Source organism: Euprymna scolopes, chromosome 10 (assembly GCF_053919585.1).
Source record: "Euprymna scolopes isolate OS-2025 chromosome 10, ASM5391958v1, whole genome shotgun sequence".
Taxonomy (NCBI): domain Eukaryota; kingdom Metazoa; phylum Mollusca; class Cephalopoda; order Sepiida; family Sepiolidae; genus Euprymna; species Euprymna scolopes.
Genome location: NC_136491.1, coordinates 45,837,244 through 45,860,164, shown reverse-complemented (window position 1 = coordinate 45,860,164; position 22,921 = coordinate 45,837,244). Strand labels below are relative to the sequence as shown.

At 30.5% G+C, this 22,921-nt stretch overlaps 1 protein-coding gene across 50 annotated transcripts in view; it reads left to right on the top strand.

Annotated features, from left to right (window-relative positions):
- LOC145285972 (disco-interacting protein 2 homolog C-like) overlaps window positions 1-22,921 on the top strand; it is a 421,962-nt gene that overhangs the window by 333,187 nt on the left and 65,854 nt on the right. For 27 of the 50 annotated variants that reach the window (XM_080134543.1, XM_080134530.1, XM_080134523.1 and 24 more), the window contains 7 exons: window positions 275-369; window positions 1,378-1,488; window positions 3,578-3,622; window positions 12,370-12,399; window positions 17,311-17,434; window positions 18,463-18,566; window positions 21,407-21,509. In XM_080134543.1, the coding sequence (XP_079990669.1) occupies window positions 275-369; window positions 1,378-1,488; window positions 3,578-3,622; window positions 12,370-12,399; window positions 17,311-17,434; window positions 18,463-18,566; window positions 21,407-21,509 (612 nt within the window). The remainder of the gene's footprint in view (window positions 1-274; window positions 370-1,377; window positions 1,489-3,577; window positions 3,623-12,369; window positions 12,400-17,310; window positions 17,435-18,462; window positions 18,567-21,406; window positions 21,510-22,921) is intronic. The other 23 variants (XM_080134534.1, XM_080134527.1, XM_080134519.1 and 20 more) reach the window with 2 other exon arrangements.

The window sequence follows — 22,921 nt, the reverse complement described above, 5'->3', positions numbered from 1 at the left end:
GCATGTAGCCATTATATATATAACAACCATTTTCTAAATGTTATTATGTAAGTCAAACTAAGAAATAATGTTCAAAGTTCATATAGAGGTATATATATATGATAGCTTATTTTATATTCATAAGTTTCATACAGCTAATAATCAGTTTTCATTAATTTGAAAGTAAGTTGGGGGGGGGGGGGTCCAGCTTATTAAAAAAATTCAGTTTTCTAAATAAATCCTAATTTAAATATTTTTTGGAAGCTTGCTTGATTTTTATTTTATTTCTTTTCAGGTAAACTTTACAGTAGAACATACAAAATAGCTTATAACTTACTAAATAAAGTGGGACAAAAAGGTGGAGAAATCGGAATCAAGCCTGGTGACAGGGTATGTTTTAAAATATTTTATTCCTCTTTTTACTTTTTCTTTTTTTTTTCTTTTTCCCTCCTTTTTTTTTTCTTTTTTCTTTTTCCCTTTTTACTTTTGCCTCTGGTGTTTTCAGATCAAGCTGTTTAAAGATACTTAACATAAAATGTACCAAACATTGATGTTATTGTTTTTTTTCCCCCCTCTTGTCCTTTGCAAAACTCAGTCATCTTCTGTAAAGTCAAAACCAACAATTTCCTTTTACAAATCAACCAAACCAAACATGAATAAATATTTGAAGATATAAAAAACTTAAAACTTACTTGATTCAGCATTAAATAACCCCAAAAGATTTGATGTTGTAAAAAAAAAAATCATTTTTCCTTTTTCTTTTTATTTTCTCTTCCCCTTTGTTTTTCGTCTTTTTTGTTCCCATTTTATTTCCCCCTTGTATTTCTTTTTTTTCTTTACCCTTCTTCTCCCATTTTATTTCTCTCCTTTTCTATTCCTTCCTTTTCTTTTTTCCTCCTTTTCTTTTTTGCCTTTTATCCTTTTTTACCTTTTTATCCTCCCTTTATCCTTTCATTTCTATCTTCCTTTTATGCTTTTTTTTATCCTTCCTTTATTTTCTTTCGCTCACTCTCTATTTTATATTCTTTCTTGCTCTCCCTCTTTTTTTTTTTTTACACTTTTATGCTTATTTTCCTTATATTTCCTTTCCTTAATTTTCCTCTATTCTTTCTAGTTTTCTCTTTTTTATTTGCTGTTAAATTATATCATTTAGTAAAGTAATTTCAATAAATGAAAAAAAATTAAACACGCCTTCCAAACTATTAAATCGCAACTTATATGCAATGAATCATTTCCAATCGATATTGTTTTGGCATTAAATGGTCGCTATACCATGAACTTAACCAATCAATAAATCATTACAATAGTTATTGTTTTACTATTAAATAACAATAACAAAATGTTTATAAAGCAGAAAAGAAACAAAACAAAGGATTAAGATCTTTTCTTCATTTTTAGGTTGCTCTTGTCTATCCAAACAATGACCCAATATCATTCAGCTGTGCTTTCTATGGCTGTCTGATTGCCGGTGTTGTTCCGGTACCTGTTGAGGTTCCTCTAACTAAAAGGGTAAGTTTTTTATGTTTTTTTTTGTTTTTTTTCATTCCACTAATTACTTTTCTTCTATTAAACATAGGACTATGAAATTCTGTAAGAATAATTCACTATTTATACTGGAAAAGTAACAAAATGGAGATTTATTTCATAAGCATTTTTAATTTCTTGTCAGTTTAAATTCTCACCTCTTGCAAAAATTTCCAACTCAACACTAACCCAGAGAGATGAAATTAGCTGAAAAAAAAAACTAACTTTAATTCCCTACATCTGATACTAACAATTTATGTGGCTATATGTACATATGTCAGTATTTTTTCACCATTTTATGCCAACAATTCAGTGTGTTATTCTTGACTGTTTCCACACAACAAAAAGGAGTTATTGCATCAATGGATGAAACATGGATCCATCACTTTACACCAGGGTCAAATTGACAGTCAGCTGAATGGACAGCAGCAGACAAGTCATCCAAAGCAACCAAAGATGCAAACATCAGCAAGCAAGGTTTTAGCTATTGTATTTTGGGATGCGCAAGGTATTTTGTTCATCAATTATCTCGAGAGAGGAAGGGCCATCAATAGCATATATGATATAGTATTATTGATGTCTTTTAAAGGAAGACAAAATACCCCAAAACAGCCACAACTGAAGAAGGAAAAATGCTTTCATCAAGACAATGTGCTGTCACAAATTGATCACAATAATGGCAAAACTACATGAACTTTGAATTGCTCCTATGCTATTCTTCATATTTGAACCTCCAGCAACTGTAAGAATGCTCCAAGGAAATAAATTTGGTTTCAGTGAAGATATGCTATCAAAAACTGGCATGTACTTTGAGACCAAAGAAAAATTGTTCTACAAAAAAATCATTGAATTGTTAGAGAAGTGTTGGAATCAATTCACCTTAGAAGGATGATGTTGATGAATAACAAATGTTGAAGAGATGTTATCAGCTATTAAACAGTCAAACCATAACTTTTGTTCCCTCTCATCTTGTTTGTATAGAGACTAATGATTGCTATGGTTGTGTCGTTATATTCCACAAATGGGTTACTAGAGGAAGAAATAGATGACAAAATTTCAGAAGCTGAATTTGTATTTCATCAAAGTACTGGTTTAAAGCTGCATCATTACAATTAGAGAAAAATCTTTCTGACATAACTAATAATTTCAAATGTAACTAATAAAATAACTTCTAGGCATGTTTCGCTAAGTAATTTATGACATTTGCTTTTCATAAACAGTAACCATCTATTCTGTAAGTACGGAAGTCTGCAGTTAGTTTCAGACAGGTAGACTTGAGCTTATTATTCAAAGTGACAGACGACAGATTACAGTTGGGATAACCGCATTGATGTCTTCAGGTTGTTGAAAAAAAGATGGTGCCAGCTGATATTGATATGACTAATTCGACTACATCCAACATGGATCCTTTTGAATTGAACTGCACAGAGAACAAGTGTGAAACATTGCCTGGTTTTGGCCACTTTGGAGTCTGGATTGCCACAGAATCTTAAATACTAAAACCAGGTGCTAATGATCTCAAATTTAATCAAGATTTTGAAATGTGGATTGGTAAATTATATCTAAAAATTTACAAATCAAATGCAATATTATATAATTATGAATGCATTCATAGCCTTTGGGGGGGGGGGGTGAATTAATCAGATGTTTTCAACATTCTTTGCAATTTTTTTTTTTATATTACTAAGATCATAACATTGTTTGCTAAATGTAATGAGTATCAACTTAAAAGGTCCTCCTGATTCTTACAAATGGATTATTTAATCATTTTAATTTTCTTGCTTAGTAGATATGAATAGTAATCCTTCATCTTTGTTTTTTTTCTCCTATTCATTGCACTTGTAATTTATATACATTGATGATGAAATATCAATTTTGCAGATTTTCTTTGCAGCATTGTGTCACCATCATATGCTTCATCTGGATATTTTTTTTTTATTTATTTTTTTTTTTTTTTTGTGACTAAATCGAATGTACAATATAAAACTGTCCATACAGTGGCCATATTTAACCTGCCATTTCTGTATCCATTTTGATTTGGGTCCTGCCCTTTCCCTCTTCTTCATTTGTACAGTTCGAAGAAAAGGTGGTTAACGACCCTGCTAAAGGCAAAGTGCAGGTGAGTCGAGACCAGCCTCCATTTTGGCTGCTGACATAGCATTGCCAATGCTGCTTGTTCTCTATTCTGTCGTGTCTGTCACCATTTCACATCATTTATCACATCCTTTTTTTCGGCATGACTTCCTTTTCTTGCATTTTATCACTCTTTGTATCTGTCCTATGTCTGCAGTATATGTGGTATACTCTCAACTGCATATCCAATCTTTGCTAACATTTGAGCACTCTCTATAGATATTACACTTCTTTTACTCATCAATCTTTTCACTTTTCTATGTCATATCTTCTTTATCGAGATCCATTAAAGTATACCTCACTCTTATCCCCACACAAATGTTACAACTCAATAAGTATTCTTATTATAAATATTGACTTCTTTCTTGCTTGCTTTTTATTCCCTATCTTGAGGTTTCACTATGAAAATTGCAGATCTTAAAACATTATTTTTTATCTGATCTATATTTTTTTCTATAATATATATATATATATATATATATATATAACCTCAAATTATTTGGATTCTTCAGGCTACTGTTCTCGTCCTGAGTGTTATTTTCACAATGTAACCTCCAACCTTCTTCAGATTTATAATCGAATTCAGGAATATTTCTGTCATTCTGGAATTTGCACTGGATGTCGAGTGAAACTTCTTAAATTTTCTTATTTGTTTAACACAGAGGTAGCATGATCCCATTCTGTTAGCCTAGACTATATAGAAGTGCTAGATAATTCATAATTATACTTTTCACAGAGGATTGAAGCTTCAGATAAAGGAGGTTACATCAACTGAAACATTGTGAAAATAGTGTTCGAGATTAGAACAGTAGTCCAAAGAATTCAAATAATACTGCAAACAAATCGTCTCACAAGCACATTTTTCAAACAAATTTTGTTTTGATCTGCGAACAATGTTTTCATGTACAAAACACAGGCTTGCAGGTTTGCATTGCATGTATGAAGACACAAACTTGATATCATGTCATGCCAGTTTTGCGAGGAGCTACAATTGTACTCAGATTTGTATACTGTTTGCCGTTGTATTGTCCATAATATGCTGATAAAACATAAGAATGGTGTTCATGTTACTGATATCAAGCAGAATAACGTGACAAAATCGATAATCTTAAAGAACAAAACTGTACTTTGGTTAAAGGCGTTACTGTGCAAACAAGTATCAAGTGCTAGAAGTATAGAAGTATGAAATAGTTTGTTCCTGGGATAAGTAAACTAATTAATTGGATTTACATTAATTTCAATGGTTTTAAATCTCTGCCATTTTGGTTTACAATTGCCTTCCCATGAGCGCAAAGTGAGACACTTAGTAGTTTCTTCTTTTATGGTGTAAAAATAAAAATCAAGAAGGGTTTTTCTCATAGAACAAAACAGATACTACACTTTGATCCTAGCTCGAAAGACAAAGTTGTTAAACAATGAATTATGTTTGTGACCCTAGATGTTACTGTACTTTTATAGAACTTCCAAAAAGATAATTTTGCTATTGTAAATGGTATTTGACACTGTTTGGATATAAAGCCTTGACAAATAATGATAAAAATGGTTGAGATCAGTCAATACCTGTGGGTAGCATGGGACCAAAATAGGGGTTCATGATTAGTTGCAAAATTTTCTTGCTCTAGGATTTTACCTTCTCTGATTGAGAATAAAACAGATATTACACTTTGATTTTAGCCAATAAGGCTGATAATTAGAAATATTTTGATGAAATAAAAATGGTGACATTTCAATTATTGCATCGTAAAATGTTGCTCCCGGTTTGAATGGTTATCTTACACATTTTCACATTATTTGTGACAACTGAAGTGTAATTTGCCTGTGACTTACCATATTCAAAGGCAAAAGTAACCATTTTCTTTTTTTTACACAGTGGTCACCACTTATCAAGGCCCGGAAGCCACTCAGGGATAAGGGTGTAAAAATAAAAATCTACAAGGATTTTTCTCATAGAACAAAACATACTACACTTTGATCCTAGCACGAACGACAAAGTTGATAAATTCTTGGTTAGCATTGTGCTAGATGTATAATATTCAAAATTTAGTTTAAAAAAAAAAAAATATGTACTCATTCTCTGAGGATGAACTGAGCCAAGTTTTGTCAGGGAGGGGGGGATCAGTTCTAATCTATAATACTAATATAAATCTCACCTGTCTGTTTAAATGTATGTTTACTTAAAACTTTTGACAGAGGTGACAGATTTTTGCAAGATGGTATTGGATTGAAGCTCAACCCTTCGGATGACAAATATCAAAAAATTGGCTAAAAACAATAATTCCTTCACCCTCAACTGGGCACTTTTCTTTAAGGAGGGATCGCCTTTTCTCCGATATTGTCAAAAGTCATCCCCTCTTTTTGATTGGCTAGCCTTAATCTAAACCTTTGCCATTTCCGGTTTGGCAATGGGCACAACGGCAAAGACGTCACTTTTTTTTTTTTTCCACATTCTTTTCCTCCTGTGCGGTACGGGTCCGAGCCTGCCTGCCTGCCTGCCTACTACCATTTTTTTTTTTTTTTTCTGCTCAACACATACCTCCAAACACCTGGGCAATGCCAGGCACCCAGGCTAGTGTGTACTAATTTGGAAAGGAAATGCTGACTAATTCCACAAGGAATCTATTATATAAAAGATAGTTATTTTTTTGTTTTATTTTACTTCAAAGTTCTCAGAAATCAAGGGGCCCATATTTGAACTATAGGAGATACATAGATATTCAAATGCTCCACTAAAGTTCTTTATCTCTCAAACACTGAACTAGTAAAGAAATTAAGAACATAATTTGCCTCTCCTCAATTAACCATTTTCATACATGTAGTATATCTTCCGTTTTAGTCTCTTGGGCTTATTGGATTCCAGGACAAGAATTCATCTAGTCTGGTGGAGTATCCAGCTTCGTGTTATTACTTGAGGTAATATCACTTGGAGAGTGTGCACCATTCCTCGTAAAAACTAATGTGGGTTAGTCATAGTGAGGAGATCTTATTTGGGCAGCGAATACTATGTGATTTTGAATATTTGATCAGGGTTTACTTCTGTTCTGATAAACCCATGTACAGAGAGACCTTACGCACTCGAGGATAGTGTCTAGTAGGCATTCAAGTTACTTTTTTTTATTTATTTTACTTCAATAACTGTGTGTGTGTGTCCAGCTAAAGAGGAGCGGGTTGTGTGGGTGAAAAATGGGAGAAAGAAAGATAGAAAGACATAGAAGTTTTAATAAAATTATCTTATACTTTTTCCTGGGCAACACTAGTTAACTCTACAAGTATAATATAAATGATATTTATCCCAAAATTTCAGAAAAAAAAAAAAAAACTGCAGATATTAAGTTTAAAAATAATTGTTCTTCAAAGGTGCAAAATGATTATATTTTGTCTCTTTCATTTGGGAAAATGATTTTTTCCGGAATAATAATTATTGACCTTTTTTTTTTTCTCTTTTTTTTTTTTTTTTTTTTTTTTTTTAATGCATAGATTAAGAAGTTTTAAAACTTTTTTTTTTTGTAACTATCCATCTTTTTCTTTTCATCTGCACGCATCTCATGGTTTGCTCATTGCTGTCATATCGTCTTTACATAGCATGTGGATATCATTTTCATATCAGCATAATGTTGTAGTTAAAAAAAAATATAGTATTTACTGTTGTATTGTACATGGTTTTTTTTATTTTGTAAACTTGAAAAAATATCAATATAGTCGCATTTAACTCATTTAAATTTATGCAATGCATATGCTACTGTTTCATATTTTATATATATATATATATATATATATATATACATACATACACACACATACATATATATATATTCTTTAAAGGAAAATAAACTTCTGACAAAAAATGAAATAGTCTATAGAAAGATAAGCAAGGAAATAAAATAATTAAAAATGCTAACACATTAACACGTTGCAAATTTTGACGTCGATATTTTGACTCAATTAGTCAAGTTGTGTCATCAGAATGATGACACAAACTCTTCTTATAGTATGATGTTATGTGAGTGTTTGACTATGGCACATTTTGTGTGTCATTTCATTAAGACTTAACTAATCAAGTTGAAATATTGGCATCAATAAACTTTCTAAACATTTTTCTGTCTCAATATTTGTGATTAGTTTCTTTTCTTTGCTTTTATCTTTCCATACACTAACCATTATATATGAATAAAGGAGAAAACCCAAAACATAGAGATGATAAATTTATTTCAGCCATGTTCGGTTTTGTTCAACTTTGAAAATGGATTAAATGTTACACCAGAACAGCAAAAAATGATGAAACGGATGCTTTTGTTCATACAAAGTATTAATAATTTTTATTATTTTGGTGTAACATTTTAATTCATTTTCAAATTTGAACAGAGCTGAAATAAATTTATCATCTTGGTTTTAAGTTTTATCCTTTTCTCATCTAAATTTTGCTCTGTACAAAGTGTATATGGAGTTTTCTATTTGGATTTATTCCTTTTTAATATATTTTATATGGAATGTCATACAAATTGAACCTGAAACCAAACTTCAATTTGATATTAGTTTTATGCGTGTGTGTAGTTTGTCAAGCTTATTTCATTAAATAAGACATGGGGGTGGGGGCTCTTTACACATTATTTTAAAAAAATCTTATTTCAACTTTAAATTAAAAAAAAATCTTATTAATACATGTATATGGCCAAACGTGACTGAGCAGTTAGAAAGCTTGCATTATAATCTATTAATTACAAGTTCTAACCCTCCTTGCGACACTGTTTGGTAAGTGTTTGTAAACCATATCTCATGTTCATGTCAACCTAAGCTTTGTAGTGTGTGGTGAGAGATGAACCCTGCTAAGGTTCGTCAGTATAAGACACACTGTATAAGTGTCGAATTCTACTTTTCAAACTATCTCCATTTTGTGAGCCATCAATGATTTCGGATAGATTATAAGAACCTTTTCTAAACAGTAAATAGTAATCTTTGTCAAACTCTAGAAACCTATATACTTCTGTTTGAGCATGGCTGGACAATCTATGTCAAGATTAAATAAAGGGTTCAATTCAACGCTCCATATAGATTCCTGAGTTTGAAATAAAAATTTTAATGAAATTATGGTACATATAGTTTTGAAATAATTTATATTTTAGCTATTGATTACTTTTGAACAAATTTACATATGTCGAACTGTAAAAAAACTGAATAACATTTTTCTGAAAGTCATAGTGTCTTGAACTTTTATTTTTCACAGGCTTTCAATCAACATTATTTTTGGACAAATGTATAAATATGATTTTTTTTAAGGGGTGAGGTGTTTATTTACTTTACAAAGTTGTGTATGTTGGTTAGAAGTTTGGAAATAATGATCAGCAGACCAAATAGATACAAAATGATCTTTATAATGAAATATGCTTGAATAAAATAAAAATGTCTTTTTTCCTTTTGCATGTGGCTAATGTAGAACTTGTGCATTTCAAGTTATGTTTGTAATATTTTCACATTGTTATTGTATCAAAAATATGATGTGCAATCTTTCAATTTTTGTATTTTTTTTTCTTTTTAAAGAATTTATTATACATTTTCTTTTGAACAGAACACTCTTGGTTTTGTTTGAATAATGGACATCCTTTAAAATGGCCCCAAATTGATAATTTCTTGTAACATGACAGGCACTAAGTTATATATTTTTTTTAAATGGACCAGGTATATTTTCAGCAGTTGAAAAGAATAGATTCTCAGCATGACACCATAGCTGATGTCATTTAATGGCCATAGCTTTCCAAATGTAAACAAAACATATTTTGAAAATGAATTTGTAAATATAGTTTTAGATTTTTTTGAATGGAAAAAAAATTAGAGCAAATCAATTGAAAAATATGTTTTGTTTACATTGGGAAAGGTGTGTGGTTAAGTGTTAAAACTGTTTTCATTTGCTAGTATAATCTAGTATAGTTATTTTCATTTGTTAGTATAATCCATCATTGACACACCGGTTGCCATTAGATCACTAAAGTTAAGCAACATTGAGCCTGGTCAGTACTAAAAATGAGTGACTATTTGGGAATTCCAGGTGCTGTATGGACTCTCTGCTTATTTTGGCATTGTTTCTACTCATTCTGGACTTCTTCTTGCGACTGAACTCAAGCAGTGCTGATTCAGGAGAGGTATAGTTGGAGATTGTGCAACCCTTGCTTCACAATTATATGCGCAAACACAGAGGGTATCCATTGTCTTTCAAGACTGAGCAAAGGCTTGGGAGGGGGGGGTTTAATAACCCAGGTGTTGAAAATACATTTAGTTTGTCTATTCGATGTTACATTTTGTATCAGGTACTTAGATGCTTTAATATCAATAATTCTATTCATTTCAACAATCTGCTTTTTATATGACTTGAATTATTTGGACTACTATTTTCATCTTGGTTGCTATTTTCGCAACATTTCAGTCGATGTAACCACTGACCTTTTTCAGTTGTATTTTTTTTTATTAATTTGATAATCTTTGTCGAACTTAAGAAACCTATATACTTCTGCGTGAGCATAGCTGATACAATGAGAACAATCTATCTCAGGATTAAATAAAGAGTTCAGTTCAAAGCTTCATATAGATTCCTGAGTTTGAACAAATCCACCTGAATAAGGCCAAAGGTTACATTGGCTAAGGCATTATGAAAATAACAACTAAGATGGAAATAGTAGTCTGAATAATCCAAGTCATATAAAAAGCAGGTTATGATATGAAAAAAATTATATAAATTTATTTAAAGTCAACAGTTTCAGTGTTTGAAATTGATAATGCAAAGCATTATGGCAATACTTATTGAAAACATAGAAATAGTTAGAACCATACTATTCTTGTCATGGAGGTTATTTATGATAATAACCACTAATTGGAATATTATGGAGAAAGTCAAGTACAATTTTCCCCCTCTTTACTTTAAAAGTTAATGTCCATAACTCTTCATCCAAAATACTGCATTTCATCTGCACCTATGAAGTTTTCTTGCCATAACACATTTCACCACAAGTCAGTCTTTTCTCAGGTTACCTCGATTAACTTGACATCATCTGTCTGACCTTTACATATTGGTTATAATCAGGACACATGTGTAGCACTTAGTTATCTGGTTTTGAGTGATTCCGTCTGCAGGGTTGCTCATGGTTTCACCTCCTGAAGATGTTTCTGTTGCTATCAAAGAGGCATTAAGCTTATTTTCTATTGGATGGACATGTTGACATTTTCTGCTTTGTCAGGGTTAAGTGACTCTGGATGAATCCCATTGTTATCTTAAAAAGTTTGTGAAAAGTTTTATTGTTTTTGCCAGATCTCAATACGACGTTTGGTCTATTTTAGAAGTAACAACATTGCACAAAGTCAAAAACAAAAAACATTTTTTTCTACAAAACAACAACACTAAACTCCATGAATAAATATTTGAAGATATAAAGAATTTTAAACCTAAAAAGTTTTTCTAAAATTACTGGATTTGGCATTAAATAACCCAAAAATGATTGCTATGCCATAAAACAAAACAACCAATCAACAGAAAATGCAAATGGTTGATTTAAAAACATTTTTTTTACTGTGTGTGTGTGTTACTTATTTTCAGGCTGATTGAGTATTTTTCATTTATCCTTCTCAAAGGAATTGTTTTTGATGATTTTCTTTTTAGTTTTGCTGAGCAAACAAACTATCTTGAATATTTCAATGATTTTTTTTATGTTTATTGCAGATTTTACTAGAAAATGTTGCCTACAAATAATCTAGACCTTTGATACACTTTATATAAAACATTACTTGAAAATATAATATAAAAAAAGTAAATATTTGCAAACAAAATCTATTTGATTGAAATTATAGAGGGAGCAAGAAAAGAAGATATTTATTGAATTCTTTTCATACATAATTATCAAACAATTTGCTATCTGTTTGCTGTCCATTTCGGAAATAGAAATAAAAACGAAACCTCTGCATAATCTTGTAATTTGAAATGTTCAAATTCATTTTAGGACAAAATCAGAGTAAAAATGGTTATTCCCAGGTGAGGTTCGAACTCATAACTTTTGCCTCCTATTATGGCAGACTAACTGCTTGAACCAGCCAATTAATTCTCACTCTTTCTCATGTTCTGTTGATTGTTGGTTGAAAAAAAAAAAAAAACAAAGCAGGTGGCATTCTATCAGTTTTCCTTCTCTGTTTATCTCCTGTTACCTAAAGGCAACAAAAGAAGAGAAAAGAGAAAGAAAGAGAAAAGGACAAATCAAAACTTCCTTCCCCTTTTTTTACTGGTTAAATCTTTAAGATTTGTCTTATTAATCCCCTCCCGGTGTGCATGAGTATCTGAATTAGGAAATGAAAACTCTTCAGTCATTTTTTTTTTTTTTTTTTTTTTTTTTTTTGATGAGAAAAGAATTATCAGGATTATATATAAAAATCAATTAAATCGATTGAAAATAAAAATCACTATTTACCAAAACTAATTTAATATATATAATATGTACTTTTTGTTAACAAAGCTATTAAGGTCAAGGGTACACAGAAAAAAAAAACTGACTTTATTTTATATATAAGATTTTTTTATTTTGTTTTTGTTTTTTTTTTTGTTTTGCTTTGTTTTGTTTTTGTTGCTTTTTGTTATTTTTTTTTTTAATTATTGAAATCTATAGTATCTTACAACAAAGATTTTAGAATTGTTAAAAGCTTAGTACAAAAAATTTTTTTTATTTTGATGGAGTTAGCAGGAAAGCCTATTATAATATTTTTCAGACTGAAGGTGCAACCAGCCGTGGTGGTATGGTGAGTGATGATAGCCCCAGGGTACCTTCTCAATGCTGACTCCTTCTTATTTCTCCTTGTGTATATCTCTCTGTCTCCCTGACTGACAGCATGCTTGTTATCGCCTGATGGACAGCGCCAACATAATTGGCAGACTCTATTGGTGCCTGTCATGTGTTCTTATAACTGTCTCACAGCGTGTCTTCTTTTGCTTGGAAGAAAAAGAAGATATTTATTGAATTAATTAACAGAAAAAAGCCATTGAATTTTCTATGCTATTGTCATGAATAATGTAGACACTTGCTTGAAACATTTTAAAAGATTAATGTTTACAAAGTTTAAACTTCTCTCAAAAGTAAACTAGAATAGGAAGATTGATGTACCAACCTTTTTTCATGTAGAGGAAACTCTACTATTAGAAAAAAAAAGTCAAAATCAACATATGATTTCTTGGTTTTTGCACAAACCTGGAGCATTGATATTTATGAGAAATAAGCAAGTTTCTTCTTCTTTACTAACAACTTGCTAATTCAGGTTACAAAAAGAAAGGGTGGTTCTCAATCGATTTATGTTTGCTCTGTTAGAAACTGAGAGGGAAAGGATGATGATAATGATTCAGCTATAAAAACTGAGTTCAAATTTGATATGTTCAGTTATGCACTAATATTTTTGGAGAAAGTATGAACTTTCTCCCTTAACTGAACATACAGATTGCTTGTGAAAAGAAAAATATGCTCTAAATTTTGCATCGGCCATACAAAGATTACAAATCTATACTTAAATAACAACCAATGTGTGTCATTCAAAGCATGTTTACTCTGAATGCATTGATCTAACACTTTCTGCTATGCATTACTGATAGATCTCTGTTACTTACCCCACATAAAGGTGTATAAAGCCTTCTGCTCGTTTAAACTGCTTGTAAAAAAAATATTTGAAAATAAAAGTAACACTTGCTGGAAGCATTTTTTTAAAAATCTGACAAATAAAAAAATAGAAGCATTACCAAAGCATATAAATATAAGAAATTTGAAAATCTGTTAAAATTTTAAAATTTCTCATTATATTGATACTTTTACTGTAGTAAAATTGATCTCGGTATTTGTACATGTGTATTAGCGCCTCTCATTACAACTATCAGACATTTAAAAAAACAAAAAAACAAAAAGAAAGTCTCTTCAATAAGATTGAAAGAAATTGTTGATCTTTGGCTATGCAGTAAAATCTCGACAATAGAAAAAAATATAATTTTCTGTATCACCCTGAAAAAGGCTTATGGGGCCAAAACTTTTATCTGGTTTCTTAATGGATTTTCAAATTTCTCATTGTACTGATACTTGTATTGTAATAAAAATTATTTGAAAATGACTGCAGGGAACGAATTACATAATATTAAGCATGAATCAATGTTTAAAATAATTGGATCAATAACTAGAACCCATCCCCTTTTTAGTTTATCATACTTTGATTTCTATGCTATTGTCATGAATGCCTGTCATACCATAAACTATAAACCATATCATTATGAAACAACACTTTCAAATCTAGAATTACATCACATAAGCAAAACAATGAAACGAATTACACATAAATTTACACCATGAATAAATATTTGAAGATATTAAGAACTTAAACTAAAATGACTGGATTTTTTCAGTAAATAATTCTGAAAATAAAATCACTGACTAACCAATCCTTTCCAGTTTAGCAACCCTTCTTCAATTAATTGTTTGCAATAACTAGCATTAGATAACCCACAAAAAAGGTGGGTGTATCATAAAAAGAAAACCAAAATCAATAAAAAATTTCCTTATTTAAGAGGGGGGGGATTTTTAGTTTATAATAGAAACAAAATTTTAATTTTCAAAATAGGACATTTATAATGCTTGTTTCTGTGAATTAGGCTCTGTAAACTAGGATAAAAAAAACCCTCCTTGCTCTATTTATTGGAATATTTGTTTGTTCAAAATAGTATATTGAACAATCTAAATATTAATTGATATTTAAAAACGAGAAGTATTATATGAAATGGATTTAGCATTTAACTAATTACTTTAAAAATAGAGGGGGTCAGAATATTAATGTTTACAAAATTTAAGCCTCTCTCAAAAGTAAACTAGAATAGGAAGATTGATGTACCAACCTTTTTTCATGTAGAGGAAACTCTACTATTAAAAAAAGAAAAAAATCAAAATCAACATATGATTTCTTCTTTTTTTTTTTTTTTTTCTTCCTCTTTACTAAAAACTTGAAATTATTATCAGGGATAAATAAATAAAAAAATACAAAGTAATAAGATGCCAAAACAATTGAAAATTAATCAGCACCGATATTTCTTCCAAAGTCAGACAAAAAGACATAACTACTAGCATGCGTTGACCTCTGTGCTTCTATCATCTTTTTTGTATTCTGTCTCTGTCTGTCACCTCCTCCTTTCTAAAATTAGATTGCATCAGTTCCTTTTTGTGTTCATAATTAATGAACCAATCATAGTTTGTTATCCTTATTCTCTTCTCCAATCATTGATGAATAAGGATGATTTTGCAGGAGACTGTATATTAAATAATGCATGACTTTTCAGAATTTTAACCCAACTATAGTTTCCTGCATTATTGGAAAGTTGTAGGTATACAGTCATCAGTCCTTTTCGTTTTGATAAGTAAACCCTTCAGTTGATCAAGCCAAATGAGTTTAGCCTGTTACGAATAAAAGTACAGTTGTTTGATCCAACTGATGTTAGTACATAAAAGAAAAAAGTCCAATTGATTGGGTCAAACTTGGCCCGTTAAGAATAAAAGCCTGGTGATAGGGACAACTGAACGTGGCTCATTAAAGATAAAAGCCTGGTTTATCAGACTAATTGAGCTTAGCACATTCCTGATAAAATCCTTTGGATCTCTACATTTACTCTCTTGATAAAAGATTTGAATCAAAAGGAAATTTGTAATTGTTACCCTATGCATTGTATACAAGTAGAATACATAATCTCTTTGTATTCATATGACTTTTTTTTTTAACCAATTAGTGTCCCCTGCCACTCATATCAAAGGCAAAAGAAATTAAATAACTGAATGTTGCACTTCCATGTTCCACTTTTTCTGTTACACTAAAAGAAGATGATTACGTTCAATTGCTGTTGCATCATCACCACAAATAAGAGAGAGAAATTTAATAATTCTTGTTATCCATTGTTAAAATACCAGTACCTTTATATTAAACCAAAACTTTTTGTCAAAAGGTACTCCCAATGAGATGGTCTAAATATGAGCAAGCTCTTTTATCTCTGTGTGATAAATATGCTTAACTGGAACATCTTGTTATTTACAGCTTGGTTTTAGCCAAAATTCAATAATGGAACCATCTATAAGTGGTGGATCTTTAATACTGTTCCTCACTTCATTGCATTATGAAGGCATAAGTTAAAATTAATCCCCAATGTCTTCAGCAACTCCTAAAGTAGGAGTTCCAAGGAAACTGTTATTGTAATATATGAAATATATACAACACAAATGTGTGTGCATCATGGGTGGGGGCTTTGTATGAAAAACAAATCCGACTCCCAACTATGGGGTTTGTTTTAAAAACCTTAATGTCGCAAAAATTGACTCCTTTTTTATTTTATTTTAACATCCCTAAGTAATTCTTACTCTTGTTTTGCTATTTAATAATACTATTAAATAACTGAGAAAAGGCTTCTGTCTTAACTCATTCCTGAAATTTAATTTACAAAATAATTCTGTTAATCAACAAACTTGTATAATTTTAAAGTATGGAAACTGATTGTAAAGTTTATCTCTGAATTTATCATTAATTTGATTTATCAAAACACAAGAAAATCAAGGATGACATTAATTTGGAGAGTTTTCAGACTTATTAAAAGGTAATTAAAAAAAAAGTGACTTACACAACCACTAACCCTCAGTCCAGAGGAGTGGGTATTCAGAAATCAATTAATGAATAATCAACAACAGAGTGAAGCAGCCATTTTTGATTCTTGCATTGAGCATTGAACAAAATTTAACTTGGAAATTTAAAAAATTAAAAACAGTTTGGACATTAAATCAAGGGATACAGGTTTGTTTATTACCAGTATTCTTTTGTGAATTAAATTTTAGGAATGAATTAGGTTATTTCCCAGTTGTCTCCCTTTATTAGATAGTCAAACAAGAGTTACGGTTACTTTGACACCTTAAAATACAAAAGAATCCAAAGATTTCCAACTTCAACTTCCCTCTGCAGAGATGGGAAATTGACTGGAAAAAAAACAATCTGACTCTAAAATCTGTTTTAAATAAATAAACAACTCTGACTCGTGACTCCTTCAAAAATTGCCAATTTATTCTGACCCTTCACATTTGAAAAGCTATATATTCAACCAGACTGAATGTCTTACGACATCTTTCTGTGAAAATATCTAACATAGAAACATGGAAAATATATATAAAACAGCGAACAAAGAAAGGGGTGAAATAAAAGTCAAGTGAACCTCTGCCTGGTAAACATCTGTCTATTGGCTGCGAGAATAGTAAAGAATCAGAAGCTAACTAGCAAACGGCACCACGTGAATATATATAAAAGCATATGGTAACATCAATTTGATGAGGATGAAACATGGAAATTCTGTGTAGCTTAATTACCATGTATATTTTCAAAACTTACTACCTAGTACTGCTCACATATTAAGCTCCATCGAATTAAATACTGAAAATAGATGCATACATTTTTATATAGATACATGAAATATATATCTAAAAAAAAAAACCTACTGACCAATATGCTCATCTAAATCTTTGTCTTTATTGTTTTTGCATGCCAAAAGAAAAAAAAATCTACTGGTAACGTTTTTCTTTTTCTTACTGACCATGTGTGTGTATGTGTGTGTGTATTTTACTAATGAATATATTGGATAATTTCTTTTGTCTCTGTTTGTAGGATGCTGGTGGCCAAGGGATTGGATTTTTGCTGGGAAATCTCAACGTTAATTGGGCTCTCACTTCAGAAGCCTGTAATAAAGCCTTACCAAAAATGGCAAACGGTGAGGTTAGCACTTTTAAAGGTAAATACACCATTTCATTATGATATACTTGTTTAAGCTATGCTTCAACAACATGCACTAAAGTGCATGTTGTTGAAGCATAGCCATGCAGCTCTCCACTAGACGAAAGGAAGATAACCATTGCAGGATATCAATGCTTCCTTTGAGAATTCCCTGAATAAGAATGAAAAATAAACATTATTTACACTCAGACAAGTTTGTTCTCATCAAAATATTTGGAGCAACATTTGAAAATTTACCTCGTCCTTCCATATAATGACACCTACAGTCAAAATTCATACTCTCTTCTGCATGCGACAGTATTAACCTGATGTTGGTTTATCTAAGTCTACATATTTTACTGACTATATCTTTTATCTATTTTTTACAACAAGGTCAGATGGTAAGGTAAGAAGCCACTGCACTAGGATTAGCACACTATAGCCTACAAAATATGCCTGAGCAGTCTTATTAGCATTTCTTGGTAGAGAGACCTCAGGTGATTATAATCCAAGATAGAAGCTTATTAAAGAATATGTATATACTAGTTGTATGTACCCGGCGTTGTCTGGGAATTTTTTTGCTCTGCCCTCATCTTTAAACTTTATGACGTCATGGCATTATATATATATATATATATATATATATATATATATATATATATATGACGTCATTCTGAACAAGCAAACAGAGATAGGAATACAGATTATCATAATAGATATATATTCTTGGTAAATAGAATTCACTTGTTTTTAAAATGTTTTATTGAGTAAATATAAAATTCAACACCTATTGAATGACATCTATTTGTTTATTTTATGAAATAAAATTTTTCCAAGTTTGATAATCCACAATGTATTTTCTGTACAAAAAAATTGCCATTACTTTCCGTGCAATTTAAAATAAAAATAAGGAAATAGTTGTCCCAAATTGAAAAAATGAATTTCATTATAGATTCTAATTTTTCTTACTATTCATCTTTTTTTTTTCTTTTTTTTTTTTCATAAAACGTTATTTAACTATGTACTATTTTTGTGTTTTCTCTTTAGGTTGGCCCAAACTAAATTGGTTCGTCACTGAAAATATGGGCAAACCCCCTAAAGACTGGGCACCTCCTCCAAGAGGTGCCGACGATGCCCCTGCTTATGTCGAGGTAAATTCTATTCTCTTTGTCGCCTCTTATAATATTTAATTTAGCTTGTTTATAAAAAAATCAGAATGGATATTCTTATGATGCATCCATTAAACATATGTTTTTAGTACATAAAATGCTATTCCAGATTTTAAGTGTGACAGACTGACAGAGAGAACCTCATGCACTTATTTAAGATGCTTGGATGCATCCTAAATAAAACATATCCATTCAATCAACAGTACTCATGCAGAATAAGGAGCATGATATGTTTGGAATTTTCTAGGCAGTATGATATGTTTTGTTGTTCCTTCTTATATAACTGCTATATAACCATGTCTATCATCTAGCTCTATCGTGTGTGGGTGTGTTCTAATGATCTCTGTAGTTGTCTCTTCAAGCTTGTCTGTCTGCATCTGTTCCCATTTTATTATATACAAGTCTTAAATGTACAGCTTATATACATCTATGCAGTCTGGTTTTTAGACACCGGTTGGGCTCCTTTTAGGACTCTTAAATCGTGTATCCATTTACTGTAGTTCTTAACTGTGCATGTGTGTGTACATATATATGCGTTAAGAGTTTACCATAGCTTTTCTTATCTTTTGTCTTCTGGGATACGGTTCTTCCTATCAATGATCTGTAAAGAAGCATTCAAGACGAAAACACAATGCTGATTTCTTTTTTTTGTCTTTGAGTGAACCGGGGACCCCTTGCTAACAAAGTTCCTTGCGTTTTCGTTGACACATCTTTTGTCTGACCATCCTGGTCTCAAAATTAGCCCTATCTCCAATCAAGTCCGACTAACTACCAAGCTTCCTCCAAATTCGACTGTCTACTCCCAAAATGTCCATGTGCATTTCTATTTATATGAGGGTATATGTGTGGGAGTGGCACCCCACACCATTAACTGACCTGCACCCAAAATTCACTTTCTAGCACACAAGTGTACTTTCTGTCAATGGAAGTCATTTAGTTTGATATGTGTCACCAGCAACCTTTTGACCTTTCTACACCTACCCGACACATGTAAGTTAGGTTCAAATCAGTACCACATTAACTGCGTTACTGACATACAGCAAGTATAATATTCTTATTCCATAAGTCATTATATAGTGTAAGTGTAAATTTTTTTGTTACTCTTAGTTATCATTGTCTGTAGTAAGGATTGAATTTTCAACCTTCAGAAGATTGTCACTTTTTAACGCCATGGGTTCATCATATAACCACGATAACTAAAAATAACATAAAAATTAACACTTTTATCTGGTTATTTCTATTGTTTCTCACACTTATTTCTGAAAATAGTACTTCCAGCACTAAACTAGTTGATTGGGTACTTGTGCAGGATAAGGATCATGCTATCATTGGAGTTTTCAAGGCAATTTATGTAAAATGTTAGATGCCAAACAAAAGTTTCATGATTGGGGGGGTGGGGGCTTCTTTCTTTTTTTTTTTTTTTTTTTTTTAATATTATTTCTGCTATGCATAAAATTCAATGAAAAGTGAGACTCGTGTGTTTGTTATGAAGAAAGTACAATTAATAAACAAAGTAGAATCTGTATGATGTACATAGTCGTGACAAGACAAAAACTATGTAAATTGAACAATTAATTTTATTTTTAGACAAGAAAATCAAATTTTATTAGTAACCAAAGAGCGACCGTCTTGTTTGCCATTTTGAAAACAGTCTTAAAAAAAAGAGAGAGATAACTCAATAATTCAAACTTGCAGGATTTGTGTTGTAATGTCTATGAATTCCCATTAATTACTTAAAAAAAAAATATTTTTTATGAATAACCTGATCAATTTACATAATTTTTGGAATATGATATTTTGTTTTGTTTTTCCTACTTACATGATACAGATTTTTCGTTAGTTTTTAGTATTTGGAAATTTTGGACAAAACCCAAAATATTTTATATGTGGAAATTTTGAAACAACAGAGCATTAAAAATTTCTCTCTTTTTTTTTTTTTTTTTTTTTTTTTTTTTTGTGAAAATAGAAAGTAATGGCATATAAAAATCAGTAATAATCCGCTAGATTCACAAAAAAATTCCACACATCACTTAAATATATTTTCTTTATGGCAGCAAATACACTGCTGGTCAGTCATAAAGCAATCACCTGTTTGACACATTTCAACTAACACAGATGAAAAATTAATTTGATTTTTTTTCTTTGTCTAAAAATAAAATACTATTTCTTCATCATCATCATAATAATAACTTTTGTCTTACCTGCTAGAATGTGTTGGACAGCTTTTAGAAATTGATTTCCAAATGTATTTCTTTTGGGTTTCTTTTTTATTTCCTTAATTGAGACAAGATTTTTATAGGCTGGATGCCTTTCCCGACACCAAACTACTTGTCATTTAATTTGAGATCATTTCGGTGATTCAAATAAGATTTATTCAATGAAGATAAAAAAGACATATTTGCACAACTGACACTGCCATCAATGACTGCTCTTGTACATCATAATGCTTTCTTTTCTTCTCACCTTGTCAAACAAATATCCTTAATCCATGTCTTTCAGGAATAAGATTAACATACATTTATGCAAATCGCATTACTCTCAAGATTTTAGCCTTTTAGTTTTTTTGTCTTTGTGTTTCTTAGTTCAACTTCAGATTGATAACATTAGACTCAGGTTCTGATCACACTTGCTCCACTTGCTGCCAGACTCTGGCATTGGTTCAACACTTTTATTATATCTTAATATGTAGCATATTTGTTTTTGTGTGTGTGTTTTTGTTTTTTTTGTTTTTTGTCGTTTTTGTTTTTGTGTTTTTCCCAATTTTTTGAATACCTAATTTCTGTGGCAAGTTGTATATTTTTTCTCTTTGGTTTTATTTTCAGTATACAACCAGCAAAGATGGTAGCACTGTTGGTGTTACTGTTGCTCGAGGTACAATGTTATGCCACTGTCGTACGCTTACTGTGGCTTGTAATTACACAGAAGGTAAACTCTTTATTTATTTTATTTTATTTTTTTTTTTTTTCACTTAATATGTAATAAACACTTAGGAAGAAACCCAGGAGCTTGTAATTTCAATTTGTCTACTCCAGTTAAAAATCAGGCTTTTTTCAAAAAAACATGTAATTATTAATTGATTTAGCACTAAATTTTTAAATTTGGTGCTAACCCAATAATATTTCGAAAAATTAAGAAAAATAAATTCAATAATAGAACAAAGTTAATAATTCCGATAATGATATAGAGATGCTGATTGCTTCAATATTTAAAAAATGAAAAACAAATTTAGAGGGATTGAAAAGCCTTGCATATGTCTGCGAAAGTTTAAAAAAAAAAAAATGCTAAATTCATTGTTTATCATTTTGTTTTTAATTTACATTGAAGAAAATTTATCCATAAAAAATGTAAATATTAAAAAAAGGTCTACAACATGAAATAAAATAATCATCAAGTGCGCTTGCAAACCAAATCACAATGTAATATTAGGAAAATAAACAAATATTTTACTTGTTTGAAATTTGACATAAATATATTTTGGAGCTAAACTCCATCCTCAGTATGTTGTTTTTTTCTTTTCTATTTTTTTTTCTTTTCTTCTTTCTTGCCATGTTGTAAAGTTAGAGAAAGAAAAGTCTGTTTTTAAAGAGCCGTGCATTGTATCTCAGCAGTTGTATTTTGAAATGTTGGAACAGTGCGTAGGCAACACAAGAATAATGTCAAGGGTGTGAGTTCCATATGGAAATGTTGATTTAATTTGAATAAAATAAAATCAAGTGCGCTTGAAAGCCAAATCACAACATAATATTAGGAAAATAAACAAATATTTTACTTGTTTGAAATTTATAACAAATATATTTCGGAGCTAAGAAGAAAAGAAAGAAAACAACATACTGAGGATGGAGTTTAACTCCGAAATATATTTATGTTATAAATTTCAAACAAGTAAAATATTTGTTTATTTTCCTAATATTATGTTGTGATTTGGTTTCAAGCGCACTTGACGCATATTTTATTTTATTCAAATTAAATCAACGTTTCTATATGGAACTCACACCCTTGATGTTAAATCTACAACATAATTTTTTTTTTAATCAAACAATTTAATTAAATGTACATATAAAGCTCATTTTCAAATTAAATAAAATATGAATGAATTAATATAAAAATAGTTCACATCCATAAAAAAAAATTTGAGTAGTAATGTTTAAAACTGTTGGCTGACATTTCCAAATACAGTATGAAGCTTTGTTACTAAATTTTGGTAATTTCTGTGAAATTTAAGAGTAGATTCAATATGATTCAAAAAGACTGTATTCAATTTATGCAAATTATAAAATAGAGATGCTGTTTTTTCCATTCACTCATGTTTCATTGTAAAATTTATTGGATTTAATGAT